Here is a 15,191-nt window from a genome sequence, read left to right as displayed (position 1 = left end):
TACCTATATGGGGTGACCTTCGAAGTGTATTCGGATCACAAGAGTCTGAGATACCTTTTCTCCCAGAAGGAGCTGAACATGAGGCAACGGCGATGGATGGAATTTCTGGAGGACTACGATTGTACAATCAACTACAATCCGGGAAAGGCAAATGTAGTAGCGGATGCCTTGAGTCGTAAAGTGCAAGTAGCAGGGCTAATGATTAAGGAATGGGATTTGCTAGAGTCCGTGTGCGAGTGGCAACCCTGTTTGGGAAGCCATAAGGTGATATTTGGCAATATTAGGGTTACATCCACTCTACTGGAACGTATAAAAGAGGCGCAAGGCGAGGATCTGATGGTACGGAAGTGGAGAGAGAAATTGGAAAAGGGAGAAACTACGGACTTTAATTTGAGTCCTGAGGGTATTTTGAAACACCGAAATCGAATGGTGGTACCAAAGGATGAATTGTTGAAAGCGGAAATTCTGGAGGAAGCTCATCGGTCCAAGTATACAATCCATCCGGGTGGCAGCAAGATGTATCAAGACCTGAAAGGGACCTATTGGTGGGATAATATGAAGAGGGAAATAGCTCAATACGTGCAGAAATGTCTTATTTGCCAGCAAGTGAAGGCAGAGCATCAAAAACCATCGGGTCTGTTACAACCCTTGGAGATACCCGAGTGGAAGTGGGAAAACATCACAATGGACTTCGTTTCCGGTTTACCGAGGACGCAAAGAGGACACGATGCCGTTTGGGTGATCGTTGATCGATTAACCAAATCGGCCCATTTCTTGCCGGTGAACATGAAGTACTCAATGGACAAATTGACCCGATTGTACATGGATGAAATTGTAAGGCTACACGGCGTGCCAGTAAGCATCGTCTCCGATCGGGATCCACGGTTCGTATCACGATTTTGGCAGAAATTTCAAGAAACCCTGGGGACGAAACTCAATTTGAGCACTACTTATCACCCTCAGACGGATGGCCAGTCGGAACGGACTATTCAAACTCTTGAGGACATGCTACGAACATGTATTCTAGACTTCGGAGGCAATTGGGGTCAGCACATGACCTTAGTCGAATTTGCATATAACAATAGTTTCCATTCGTCGATTCAAATGGCTCCGTACGAAGCTCTCTACGGACGCAAGTGCCGCTCACCGATTTACTGGGATGAGGTTGGCGAAAAGAAGGCACTGGACCCGACAACTATTCCATGGATGGAAGAGGCTCACGAGAAGGTCAAGTTGATAAGGCAACGACTTCAAACCGCCCAGAGTCGCCAAAAGAGCTACGCGGATAACCGAAGGAAGGATTTGGAATTTGAAGTTGGAGATCAAGTATTTCTTAAGATCACACCCTTACGAAGTCTTACAACGGGTAAAGGAAAGAAGCTTCAACCGCGGTACGTCGGACCCTACAAGATCCTTCAGAGGGTTGGAGTGGTCGCGTATCGATTGGAGCTACCGTCCAGTCTCTCTCGAATCCACGATGTGTTTCACATCTCGATGCTAAAGAAGTACCATCCTGACCCATCTCATGTTTTACAACCGGAGGATATCGAAGTAGATGAATCACTGGCCTATGAAGAGAAACCGGTCCAAGTACTCGATCGAAAAGTCAAAGAGCTCCGAAACAAACGGATTCCACTAGTGAAGGTGCTATGGAGAAACCACGGAGTGGAGGAAGCTACCTGGGAGATGGAAGAGGAGATGCGAAAGAAATACCCAAACCTTTTCGGGAATTAAGGTGAGAAATTTCGAGGACGAAATTCTTTTAAGGGGGGGAGAGTGTGAGAGCCCGTAAAACCCTAATTATTTTCCTAGGGTTTATTTCCCCTTGATTGCATGTTTTCTGCATTTTCTGGCTTAGAAATATTTTTCTTAGTGGATTTTATGAGCAATTATAGTTTTAAGATGATTTTTCTAGCATTGGAGAAATTTTAGAAAATTAAGAATAAATATTGGACATGGGACCCACTAGTGCGATAAGTTCGGAAAAATTCGGCCAATAAGGTTAAGTTTCGGATACTGTTAAAAGTTTATCGGGTATTAAGAGATAAGTAGTGTGTGTGAAGTGATTGATGTGAGAGAGAAAAGAATGATAAGGATGCATTTAATAGAGTGACACTTGTCACCTTCTTATTGGTTGAACTTTTAAGAAATACTATTCACAATTTTGACTTTCTTGACCAAAGGTTAAATATCTCAAAAAATTCACAAAATTTCCTCATTTTTCTTTCCCTTTGGCCGGCTCTCTCTCTCACTCTTGCAAGAAGGAGAACTTCTTCAATCTTCAAGTTTCTACTAGCAAATCATCTCAATCAAGCCCATAAACAAGATTTCACTCCATAAAAACTTTCCTTCTAGTGCTAGCAAGTTGTTTGGTGAACTTTGTTTGAAGGACTAAGGTGCTCCACATCTTCCTCTCTCTTGTTTCTTGGTAAGTGAAGCTTGAAACACCCTACTACACCTAATGATGCTTATTTTGTGCTTAATGGGGGCATGAGAGAAGGAATATATGATTTGTTTCTTGATTTGGTTTGTTTTGGTGAAGTTTTCCATTTTATGATGATTTTTCTGGTTTAATTGGATTATGATGGTGTGGTTGTTTGTAATGATTGGCAATGGACTCTAATGGCTCTAGTGGATGTGAAATGTGGATAAATGCAACCAATTTTGGATTTGGTGTGAAATTTGAAAAGTTAGGGTTCTTGAACCCCCAATTCTGTCCGGTTTTTGATCACTGGGTTAGAGGCCGAATTAGACTTTACTCAAAACATGAAAGTTGTAGGTATTGAGGTGTTTGAGGTGTCTGTAAAATTTCAGGGCATTTGGATGAGTGTAGGGTGAGTTGTGACGAAATTACTGTAGCTGTTCTGTTTTGGACAGAGTGCGAAAATTGCGATAGTAATTGGCCATTTTGACTGGAATTGGCTTGGATTTTGAAGTTGGTGTCTTCTGATGAAATGTAGCTGAATGTCTTAGCTAACATATACCTTTGGAATTTCCGCATTTGGACTTGTATGGACTGAGATATACCGATTACAGTTTTCTGCGTTTTGCAAACCTGTTTTGGGAATTCTGGTATAGTATTTCGTGTATTTGACCTAGTTGTGTTAGGAACTGGATTGAGTGGTCTTCTATATTATTGTAGCCCTGTTTCATAGCTTCGAAACGGTGGGTCTTACACCCCCATCCGATAAACGTAGAGAATTTTACACCATTACCGCATAATAAGGGCAGAACAGTTTTCTATTTGGGACCAAGACTAAGGCCATTTTCCAATTTCTGGTTTGCTATCATGCTTACTTATGCATGTGAAACCCTTTTTGGGTTATGTTTGGCATTGGTATATGGCCCGGTATCGAGTCTCATTGTATGTGTTACATGTTCTAGGGCGTGAAGGTAGTGCACGACGGCTTGGTGATCGTGGTACATGAAATACCACTTACTTGCTTGGTGAGTATACTACTCACTTACTTGTTATAATGTGGCTTTGTGCTATGTGTATTTGATGCCTTGAAGGCTTACTTGGTTATTGGAAATGATTGAGGTGAGGGTGTACTTGATCGCCCACACCCCTTGTGATTTTATTCATGGCTATTGATTGTGTTTTACTGAAATACTGCACTGGATATATGAGATACTGCATTCCATTCATGGAAACTGATTTGGTGTCGTTGGACGAGTATCCAATGGCTTTACTGCATTTATGAGCTCAACCCCGTATGGTAGTTAATTGGATCGAGCCGGCGAGGGCTTGGTCGTGAAAATTATCATGCCACGGGGACTGTACTGGGGAACCTTGTGGTAATGAGACCCTTGGTTCCGGTAAACTCGAGTATTACCAAAACTACTGAAATGGAGTGCGGGCCCGGTTGGGGTATGTTGGGTGGAAGGAAGTGGAAGTAAAGTGTGGTCTACGGTTTGGTACTTTTAACATTGACGGAGGGTCAATGAGGTTGGATCAAGATCGCAAGCGTGGAAATGGGCTCTTGAGAGCCGACCGTATCCTTTTACCGTTTTGCTTCATTGCTTATTTGAGCACTTTAAATGAAAGTTCATTCTTATATGACTTTGATTGCTTATTGGGTGGTATACCACTGGGCTTTAGCTCATTCCGTGTTATTTGTTTTCCTTACAGGCAAATGAACACTTTTGGAAAGGTTATGATAGTTGAATGCAAGTTGAGCTCATGTATATGTATTTTTGAATAGCTCCTTGAGGGTGAAAACCCTAAGTACTTTAATTCCACCAATGTTTGGTGTGTAATTGGCTACTTGGATATGTATGAACTAAATGGATACTTTGGTAGGCCGTTTGGCTTGTAAATGTTGATTTCCAATGTATATATATGTTTGGTTGGTGTTTGGATTGATTTCGGAATGACACGACTTTCAAACGGAAAAGGAAAATTTTTGCCGAGGATGAACAGTGGCGAATCCGGCCAGGAATCCGGCCAGAAACTGGCCGGATTGCAGGCCGGATTGCCTGGGGAAAAATGGAACCCGGCCAGTTGCTCTCGGCCGGGTATCCGGCCAGACAATCCGGCCGGATCTTGGCCGGATTGCCGGCCGGATTGTGATGGAAGGAAAAAAAAAAGAGATTTTTGGGGTTTTGCTCTCGGCCCAGTATCCGGCCGAGAATCCGGCCGAAAATCCGGCCAGGTTCTGGCCGGATTCTGGCGGGCATTTTACTATTCATTTCGGCTTCGATTTACATTTTTTTTATTTTGTGATTTTGGCTTGTTTGCGCGCAATGGTATGTTCCGGAACGTTATAGATTGACGTAAACTGTACCGTTAGTCCAGGCGAGAGCTGGGCAGGCAGTCCGCTAACCTCTTTGGTTCGCCTTAGGGGAAAGTGGGGCTGTCACATTATATATATTGTATATAGTGCTCTTTCTATTTATCTAGTTTTATTGCTTTAAGTTTTGAGTCCTGGCGCGAGCTAGGCAGGCGGCCCGCCGATACCCTTGGGTTCGCCTTTGGGAGAAGTGGGGTCGTCACACGGTCAACGTCCGGAAAAGGGGATGAACGAACAAAAGGATGAACGAGGGATTCTACTTACAAAAAAAATGTATTTTCAAACGATTGGAGGAATAAGGGGAAATGTCAGGGGAACTAACGAACAAACGAATAGCTCCATGTGAGCCCTATCCTTTTAATGAATGTTACTATCGCTTTCCATTGTAAATGTTCCTTGAATTATTGATACTCCATTTTAATGTATTGTAAATGTTGTAATTGTTTCTGGACTTATCATTTGATTTATGACATCATTGAAATGAACTATTGTGAAACCGATTTGATTACTGATTTTAATGGTTACTCGCTGAGCTTCTAGCTCACCCCAAAAATATTTTATTCCCCTCCACAGGGCTCATGGCGAAGGAAGGACTTGTAGTACTTGTTCACGTGACTGGATGGCATATATCTTGTATAATTTGGATTTGGAATCATTTTATGTATAGTTGAGAATCATTTCCGCTTTGCTTATGACATGTAATTATTGGAGACTTGGATGTATGTTTGTGGACCATGTGATGTATATTTGAGATTTATATTGTAATTCATTTGAGGATTGTAGTGATCGACTGAGTCCCGGCGAGAGCTGGGCAGGCGACCCGCCGAACCCTGGGGTACGCCCTAGGGGGAGGTGGGGCCGTCACAGTTGGTATCAGAGCTTAGGCTTCAGATCTCTGTAGTGTATCCTAGGGTTGAAGTTTAGGATGCCGGACTGTGGGTTTGATTTGACTCTTGAGAGATTTGTGCGGGATGTCTTGACTTGATAGGTATAAGAGGGAATGTCGAGGACGACATTCTTTTAAGGAGGGGAGATTGTGACGCCCCGAAAAAAATGAGTTTGAGAACCCGGAAATTTTCTAATTTTCTAGGGTTTATTTTTTTTTAATCGCCCGCCTTTTCTACATTTTCTTGATTAGAAAAATTCCCCAGATAAAGTTTTGAGCAAAAATAGTTTTAAAATGATTTTTCTAGTATCGGTTAGTTTTTGAGAAATTAAAAGCGTATTTTGGACGTGGGACCCGCTAGTGCGGTAAATGCATTATATTTTTGACAACTTGTAGGAATTTTGTATTGAGTGATATTATTTTACAAGGTGTTAAGATATTTGTCTTGGAGAGACAAGAAGATAATCTCAAGCTTAAAGGGTGACAAGTGTCACCTTGTTATTGAAGGTTGGACTTTGACATTTGACCATCTTACTACCTTTACCAAATAAGTACCAAATTGATCCAAAATTACCTTCATTCTTCGTCATCTTGGCTGAGCTTCACAAGGAGAAAAGAAAGGAAAGCTTTCATCTTACTTCTTCATTTCTTGCTCCAATCAAACAATTTAACCAATTAAACTTGGATTTCCTCCATAAAACCTCTTAGTTTAGTGGTATTAAGGTTGGTTGTGAAGTGGTTTGGAAGACCAAGGTGCTAAGTTGCTTCCTTTCTTGAGTTGCTAAGGTGAGTTGTGAAGAATCACTCTCCTTCCTTAGTTGATGCTTAAATCATGATTAGTGGTGGTGTGAGATGCAAGTTTATGGATTATTTCTTGATTTGTGGTTGAAGTGATGAAGTTTTATTATTTTTGGGGATTTTTCTGTTTTAAAATAAGCATGATTGTGTAGCTATATATGATGATTGGAAATAGTATATAATGATTCTAGAAGGTGGAAAAAGTGGAAGATTGCAAGTAATTTCTGGTTTGGATGAAATTTCAGAAAACTAGGGTTCTTGAGGGGGGCATTCTGTCCGAAATTTTAGGTCCTAGTTAGAGGCCGAATTAGCCTTGGCTTAAAACATGAAAGTTGTAGGGAATGACATTTTAGAGGTTCCTACAAAATTTCAGGTCAATCAGAGTAGTGTAGAATGAGAAAAGTCTAAATTACTATTGCTGTTCTGGTTTACCCGAAATTGGGATTTGCGACTGTAATTGGTTGTTTTGGCTGGAATTGCTTCCGAATTGGATGTTGAGACCTTCTGATGAAATTTAGTCCTATTTCTTAGCTTTCAGCTGGTTTTGGAATTTCTGGATTTGGACTTGGAGAGCCTGAGTTATGATGTTTCCGCTAGAATGCGTTCTGTGAATCTATTTTTGTGATTCTGGTGTAGTATCTTGCATATTTGACCTGGTTACACTAGAAACTGGGTTGATTGACCTTCTGTAATATTGTACCCCTATCTCTTAAACGGTGGGTCTTGCACCTTCATCCGACAATCGTACCGCCTTTGGTACTATTACCGCAAAATGACGTCAAAGCTATTTTTCTGGTTTTGAGCTTAACTTTCATTTCCGAACTTTTCCCTAGCTTGACTTGTACTAGTACTACTTGGAGCTTTTTGAATGGCTATTAGATGAACTTGTTGTTGTGTGTGTACCTTTGGGACTGGCTGAGGAAATAATGAAGCTATGATGGCTGGAAAAGTAAGCAAATTTAGGGGAAGTGCTGTCCGAACTTTTAAAGGACTTGTTTGCATTGAGTTTGTGATCTAAGACTTGGATTTGAGCAAGGCAATGATATATGATGGATGGTTGCTGAGCCATGGAGGTGAGTGACCTCAAACTATTTCTGAAGTTATTTATGAACCGTTTCCTGCATTATTTACTTTTGAGCTGATTCCAAAGTTACTTTCGTACCGTTTTCTTGCATTATTTACCTTTAAACTGTTTCCAAAGTTACTTTTGAACTGTTTTCTTGCATATCATGCGAGCTTGCATGTGAGTGTTCCTTATTTGTTATATTTTCTTGACTTCATGACTTGTATTATTGATTGATAACGTGTTAAGTGCTTTGAATGATTTCCAAAACGAGCTTTCTAGGTGAGTGTGTACTTTATCGCACTCGACCTAAATAACTGTGCAATTTTCAAGGATTTAATTATTGAAATGCTAGTTGCGCATGAATGTAAGCCGTTTGGCTGAATTGGCCACTGCCCTTTGTTACCGATCGACTCGAGCCAGAAGCGGACTCGGTCGGGCGATATGGTGACCCTGGGTGAATTTGGTATACTCGAGTATTACCTTGTAGTCCGGCTACGTCCGGATGGGTGGAGTCCGGCCAATGGTCGGATGGGTGGAGTCCGGTCAACGTCCGGAAAAGGGGATGAACAAACAAAAGGATGAACGAGGGATTCTACTTACAAAAAAAATGTATTTTCAAACGATTGGAGGAATAAGGGGAAATGTCAGGGGAACTAACGAACAAACGAATAGCTCCATGTGAGCCTGTATCCTTTTAATGAATGTTACTATCGCTTTCCATTGTAAATGTTCCTTGAATTATTGATACTCCATTTTAATGTATTGTAAATGTTGTAATTGTTTCTGGACTTATCATTTGATTTATGACATCATTGAAATGAACTATTGTGAAATCGATTTGATTATTGATTTTAATGATTACTCGCTGAGCTTCTAGCTCACCCCAAAAATATTTTATTCCCCTCCACAGGGTTCGTGGCGAAGGAAGGACTTGTAGTACTTGTTCACGTGACTGGATGGCATATCTCTTGTATAATTTGGATTTGGAATCATTTTATGTATAGTTGAGAATCATTTCCGCTTTGCTTATGACATGTAATTATTGGAGACTTGGATGTATGTTTGTGGACCATGTGATGTATATTTGAGATTTATATTGTAATTCACTTGAGGATTGTAGTGATCGACTGAGTCCCGGCGAGAGCTGGGCAGGCGACCCGCCGAACCCTGGGGTACGCCCTAGGGGGAGGTGGGGCCGTCACAACCGCAGCTAATTCCAAGTCGTGAGTCGGGTAATTTTGCTCATGGGGTTTCAATTTTCGGGATTCATAGGCTATCACTTGTCCATTTTGCATAAGTACACATCCTAAACCCATTCGAGACGCATCCGTATATACCACAAAGTTGTCTTTCCCGTTAGGCAAAGTAAGAATCGGTGCAGAAGTTAATCGCCCTTTTAGCTCTTGAAAACTAGTCTCGCACTTCGAAGTCCAGATAAATTGATTGTGAATTTTAGTCAAGTCCGTCAGAGGTCCAGCTATCTTAGAAAAAGTCCTTTATGAAGCGGCGATAATATCCTGCAAGCCCTAAGAAACTTCTAACTTCAATTGGGCTCTCTGGCCGTTTCCATTCTGTGACGGCTTTCACCTTAGCGGGGTCCACCGCTATACCATCCCTAGAAATCACGTGTCCAAGGAAAGACACCTTGTCCAGCCAGAATTCACACTTACTAAACTTAGCATATAATTGGTGCTCCTTAAGAGTCTGTAGCACTAACCTCAAATGCCGTTCATGATCTTCATGAGTTTTCGAGTAGACCAGAATATCATCAATAAATACCACAACAAATTGGTTTAGGTAAGGTTTGAAGACTCGGTGCATTAAGTCCATAAATGCGACTGGAGCATTTGTCAATCCAAAGGGCATGACTACAAATTCAAAATGCCCGTACAGCGAATTAAACCCGGTCTTAGGGATATCCTCCTTCCGGATCCTTAGTTGGTAATATTCTTGTCGAAGATCCAGCTTAGAAAATACAACTGCACCCTGCAGTTGGTCAAATAACTCATCAATCAGTGGTAGGGGATATTTGTTCTTAATCGTGAGATTATTTAGTCCCCGGTAATCGATGCACATCCGTAACCTCCATCTTTTTTCTTTACAAATAGTACCGAGACTGTGACAGCCCCACCTCACCCTAAGACGAACCAAAGGGTTCAGCGGACCGCCTGCCCAACTCTCGCCAGGACTACGGAGTCGAATCACACAAATCCGATATTATGCAAGATAGGACCCAAAAGAAATGAACGATTGAAGACCGCCAAGCTTAAACATGGGGAAAACGCTTTCATATATACATGTCGCTAGGTTTACAATTCAAATGGAACCAGTGAAACGAAATACATTTAGAGTTTGCTCATTCTCGAGGAGCTATACAAAAGAACAAAAGATTTTCTAACTAGCTCAACTCGCTTCTCAAAATCATGATTTCCAAAAGAGGTTCCTGTAAGGAAAACAAAGGTAACAGAAAGGGGGTGAGCTTACGCCCAATGAGGTACCAAACATGTAGCAAAAAAAATCAGGCATTTCACGTTATACAAATCAGATACACATGCTCGCTATAAAGTAAGACAGGTAAACACAAGAACTCAAATAGGAAGGATACATGTGGCTCTCAGGAGCCAGCTTTCCAGCGCAGTACTTGATCCAAGCCGGTTGACTCTCCGTCAACGTATATAGAACCAACACGTCCGTAGACCCCACTTTACACCAAATTCCGTCCACCAAACACCCCTTTACCGGGCCCGCTCACCTCAACAGAAACAGAAATGGTAATACTCGAGTATACCGGAATCAAGGGTCTCAATACCCAAAGATCCCAAAACAGACTACCGTGGTTCGTTATCTAATCGTCCAGGCCCTTGTCGGACCGACTCGAATAACTTAGCCACAGGGTTTGAGCTCATAGGTCACAGAAAGATCGTTGGTTACAAGTTTCCAAACGACGTCCGAACAGATACAGATACAGATATCAGATACAGATACAGATTCAGATTGACACCAAAATTGGCATATGAACAGACAAGAGAACGAGTGTGATAAAGTACACCCTCGTCTCAAACAAATTAAACAGATTGCAGAGCAGAAATCAAGTTAAACAGCAATGGAGGGGAGTGGTACACTCACCGGTTCAAGTACAGATACCTCAAAAGTTTTCACTTCGGATTGGCTTTAATCGCCAAGAAACCCTAAAATAATCAAAGTAAACCAATTGAAGGTTTCACATCCAGAATCGAGTAAACAAAATGCACATGTGTGGCTCGACTACTAGTCGTATGCCTCGCCAAATAATTACTAATGCAAGGGTACAAAACATGATTTTTGGGAACAAAAAGGTAACATGAAGGCCTAGGTTCAACAACCCAAAAGCCCTTCATTTCTATCACAAGCCAATTCAAACTTAAAGGAACCAATCGGCCTAGAAAATTTGGACAGCACTTCCCCTAAATTTCTTACTTTTCCAGCCATCACGGTTTCATTATTTTCCTCAATCAACTCCCAAAGTCATACTCAATATACATTCATCACCACAGCCGTTCAATAGGCTCAAGGTTATCCAAGTACAAAAGTTAGCTAGGAAAATGACCGGAAATAAAAGTCAAGCCCTAGAATATTCCAATAAGCACAAGAAGACTCGATTACAAGTCATAAACCAATGCCAACACGATCACAATAGGGTTCCATAAGCATATATAAGCATTAGAGGAAACCAGAAAAATCCGGAAATGGAATTAGTTTTAGCCCTGAAAAAACAGTTTTTGACCTCATTTCGCGGTAATGGCACCAATTTCACTACGATTATTGGATGAGGGTACAAGACCCACCATTTCGAAGCTAAAAGATAGGGCTACAACATCACAGAAGGTCACTCAACCCAGTTTTGAGTGAAAACAGGTCAAAAATGCAAGATACTACATCAAAAACGTAAAGCATATTCACCAAAATGCATTCTAGCGGAAACATCATAACTCAGGCTCTCCAAGTCCAAATACAGAAATTCCAAAACCAGCTGAAATCTAAGAAATAGGGCTAAATTTCATCAGAAGGCCTCAACAACCAATTCGGAAGCAATTCCAGCCAAAACAACCAATTACAGGGGCAATTCTTACATTCGGATAAAACCAGGACAGCAAGGGTAATTTCGACTTTTCTCATTCTACACTACTCCGATTGACCTGAAATTTTGTAGGCACCTCTAAAATGTCATTCCCTACAACTTTAATGTTTTAAGCTAAGGCCAATTCGGCCTCTAACTAGGAGCTAAAAATTCGGACAGAATGCTCCCTCAAGAACCCTAATTTTCTGAAATTTCTTCCAAACCAGAAATTGGTTGCAATTAATCACTTTTTCCACCTCCTAGAGTCATTATATACCATTTCCAATCATCATAGATAACCACCCAATCATGCTTATATTAAAACAGAAAAATCTCCAAAAATAATAAAACTTCATCACTTCAACCACAAATCAAGAAATAATCCATAATATTGCATCTCATACCACCACTAATCATGATTTAAGCATCAATTAAGGGAGGAGAGGGGTTCATCCACTACTCACCTTAGTAAAACAAGAGGGAGAGCAACTTGTCACCTTAGCTTCCCAAACAACTCCACCAAACAACTCACAAACACTAAGTGAAGAGGTTTTATGGAGTAATTGCAAGATCAAATGGTTGGATGGTTCAACTTGAGCAAGATTGGAGCTAAAACTTGAAGAGTTTTCTTTCTTTCTTGAGAGAGAGAGGTTCGGCCAAGCTTGCAGAAATTTAGGGGCTTTTTGGGTCAAAATTGAGTATTAGTAAAGGTAAGAAATAATGGTCAAAGTCAAGGTTGAATAGGAAGGTGACACGTGTCACCCTTTTTAATGCAACTCTATCCTTTTGTCTCTCCAATGATAGTCCATCTAGGTATCCTCTAATTATCTCTTAACATCTGATAAATTAAACCCAGTATACAAAACTTAACCTAGTTGGCCGAAATTTTCCAAATTTTCCGCACTAGCGGGTCCCACGTCCAATATACGCTCTTAATTTCTCAAAAACTAACCGATACTAGAAAAATCATTTAAAAGCTATATTTACTCATAAAATTTATTTGCACAATTTTTTGAATAAAGAAAAGGTGGAAAAACGTATAATTAAAAGAAATTAAAACCTAGAAATGAAGAAAATTACGGGTCCTCACAGAGACTCCCCAAGGAGATTCACTTTCCTGAATAAATCCTCGATCCAATAATTCCTGCAACTGTATTTTCAATTCCTTCAGTTCCGCAGGAGCCATGCGGTAAGGGGTTTTCGATATTGGTTCCGTCCCTGGGTGCAGATCAATCTTAAATTCGATTTCTCTTTCCGGCGGTAGTGAGGTCAACTCTTCGGGAAACATCTCAAGATACTCACACACCACCGGCACATTTTCTACTTTTAATTGCTCTCCTGGGGTATTAATCAACATGGCCAAAAACCCTCGAGCACCCTTACTTAGCAATTTCTGGGCCCGAATCCCAGAAATAAGAGTGGTAGAGGCTAACTTTCCTCGTAAATCTAATTGCAATGTAGGCCCACCCGGTATGTGCAAGTCAACCTTTTTCGTACTGCAGTCTAGGCGTTCATGATACTTAGCTAGCCAATCCATACCTAATATAAGATCGTACCCCTTAAGAGCTAATTCTATTAAATCTACCGATAACTTTCGTTCCCCTATCCACACGTCACAGCCTTTGTACATCATATTGGCAAGGATGCTCTTATTGGTAATGGGAGTCTTTATTTCCAAATCATATGGCAGCTTTTCTGCTTTAATAACTATATGTGCCATAAATGCAGGACTCACAAAAGAATGGGTAGCACCAGGATCTATTAACACCCTTGCGGTACGCCGAAATATAGAAAGCGTACCTTCGATGACTGCCGAAGGGTCAATCACCTCCTGATGGCCCATAGCATAAACCCGCGCAAGCACTTTCGGTCGATTCTCTGCTGCATTTACTGGTTTTGGCGTAGTCCCTTCTGCCCGTGAAGTGCTTCCTTCAGTCCGCATATTTGGGCATTGTGCAATCATGTAACAGCCCCACCTTCCCCTAAGGCGAACCAAAGGGGTTAGCGGACTGCCTGCCCAGCTCTCGCCAGGACTAACGGATCAGTTTACGTCGATCTACTACGTTCCGGACACAACAACGCGCGCCAACAAGTCAAAATCACAAAATAAAAAAAAACGAAAATCGAAGCCGATGATGAACAGTACCGGCCACGTCAGAATCCGGAGCTCAACCAAACATCAATCCAACATATACATACATTGAAATTCAACATTTACAACCAAATGGCATGCCAAAACCATTCATCATGAATATACAGGTTCGGTTTGCCAATCAAAAGAAACTGAACCCAATACCCATTAGGGTTTCATTCAAAGAGCTATTCAAAAGATACATTTACATGAGCTCAACTTGACAACCATCTAACACAATCTTTTCCAAAAGTGGTCATTTTCCTGTAAGGAAAACAAATGGAACGGAATGAGCTTAAGCCCAGTGAGTTACTACCACATAAGCAACAAAGAGCATATAGCATGACCTTTCAATTAAAGTACACAATTAAGGAATGAAACAAAACGGTAAAAGGATACGGACGGCTCTCAAGAGCCCATTTCCACGCTTACAGTCTTGATCCAACCTCATTGACCCTCCGTCAATGTTAAGAGTACCAAACCGTAGACCTCACTTCACTTCCATTCCTTCCACCCAACATTCCCCAACCGGGCCCGCACTCCAATCAGTAGCTTTTGGTAATACTCGAGTATACCGGAACCAAGAGTCTCATTACTACAAGATTCCCCAGTACAGTCCCCGTGGCATGTCAATTTTCACGACCAAGCCCTCGCCGGCTCGATTCAATTGACTACCTACGGGGTTGAGCTCGGTAATACAGTAAGGCCGTTGGATATTCATCCAAACGACACCAAATCAGTTTTCCATGAATGGAATTCAATATCTCATATAGCAAGTGCAGTATTTCAGTAAAACGGTAAACAGTCATGAATGGAATCACAAGGGGGTGAGGGCGGTCAAGTACACCCTCACCTCAATCACTTCCAATAGCCAAATAAGCCTTCAAGGCATCAAATTCACATATAACAAAGCCACTTTGTAACATTTAAGTGAGTAGTATACTCACCACTCAAGTAGGTGATGTTTCATGCACCGTCGTTAAACGAACGTCGTGCACCACCGTCACTTCCTAGAACATGCAAACAAGTGCAATGAGACTCGATAATGAGTCATAAAGCAATGCCAATCACAACCCCAATAGGGTTTATAAACATATATAAGCATCATAGGTAACCAGAATTTCAAAAAAAAATGGCATTAGCTTTGGCCCTGAATAAAAACAGTTTTGTCCTTATTTTGCAGTAATGGCACCAATTTCACTACGATTATCAGATGAGGGTGTAACACCCACCGTTTCGAAGCTAAGAACCAGGGCTACAACAATGTAGAAGGTCACTCAGTCCAATTCCTATCACAACCAGGTCAAATATGCAAGACACTAAACCAGAACCACAAAAACAGGTTTACAAACTTCATCCTGCTGTAATCAGTACAACTCAGTCTGTACAGGTCCAAATTCGGAAATTCCAAAGGCATATGG

The 15,191-nt window shown here is 41.3% G+C and overlaps 1 protein-coding gene across 1 annotated transcript in view; it reads right to left on the bottom strand.

The window, feature by feature from the left end:
- The window catches only part of LOC113693474 (uncharacterized), a 31,554-nt gene extending 17,973 nt beyond the window's left edge, over nucleotides 1-13,581 (bottom strand). The window contains exons 1-2 of the mRNA XM_072053615.1: nucleotides 12,730-13,581; nucleotides 9,131-9,529 (exon numbers count right to left, since the gene is read on the bottom strand). Of these exons, the coding sequence (XP_071909716.1) occupies nucleotides 9,131-9,529; nucleotides 12,730-13,581 (1,251 nt within the window). The remainder of the gene's footprint in view (nucleotides 1-9,130; nucleotides 9,530-12,729) is intronic.
- Nucleotides 13,582-15,191: the final 1,610 nt, after the last annotated feature.

Source organism: Coffea arabica, chromosome 6c, assembly GCF_036785885.1.
Source record: "Coffea arabica cultivar ET-39 chromosome 6c, Coffea Arabica ET-39 HiFi, whole genome shotgun sequence".
Taxonomy (NCBI): Eukaryota; Viridiplantae; Streptophyta; class Magnoliopsida; order Gentianales; family Rubiaceae; genus Coffea; species Coffea arabica.
Note: the sequence above shows the minus strand (reverse complement) of the source record. Positions and strands in the feature narration are given on the sequence as shown.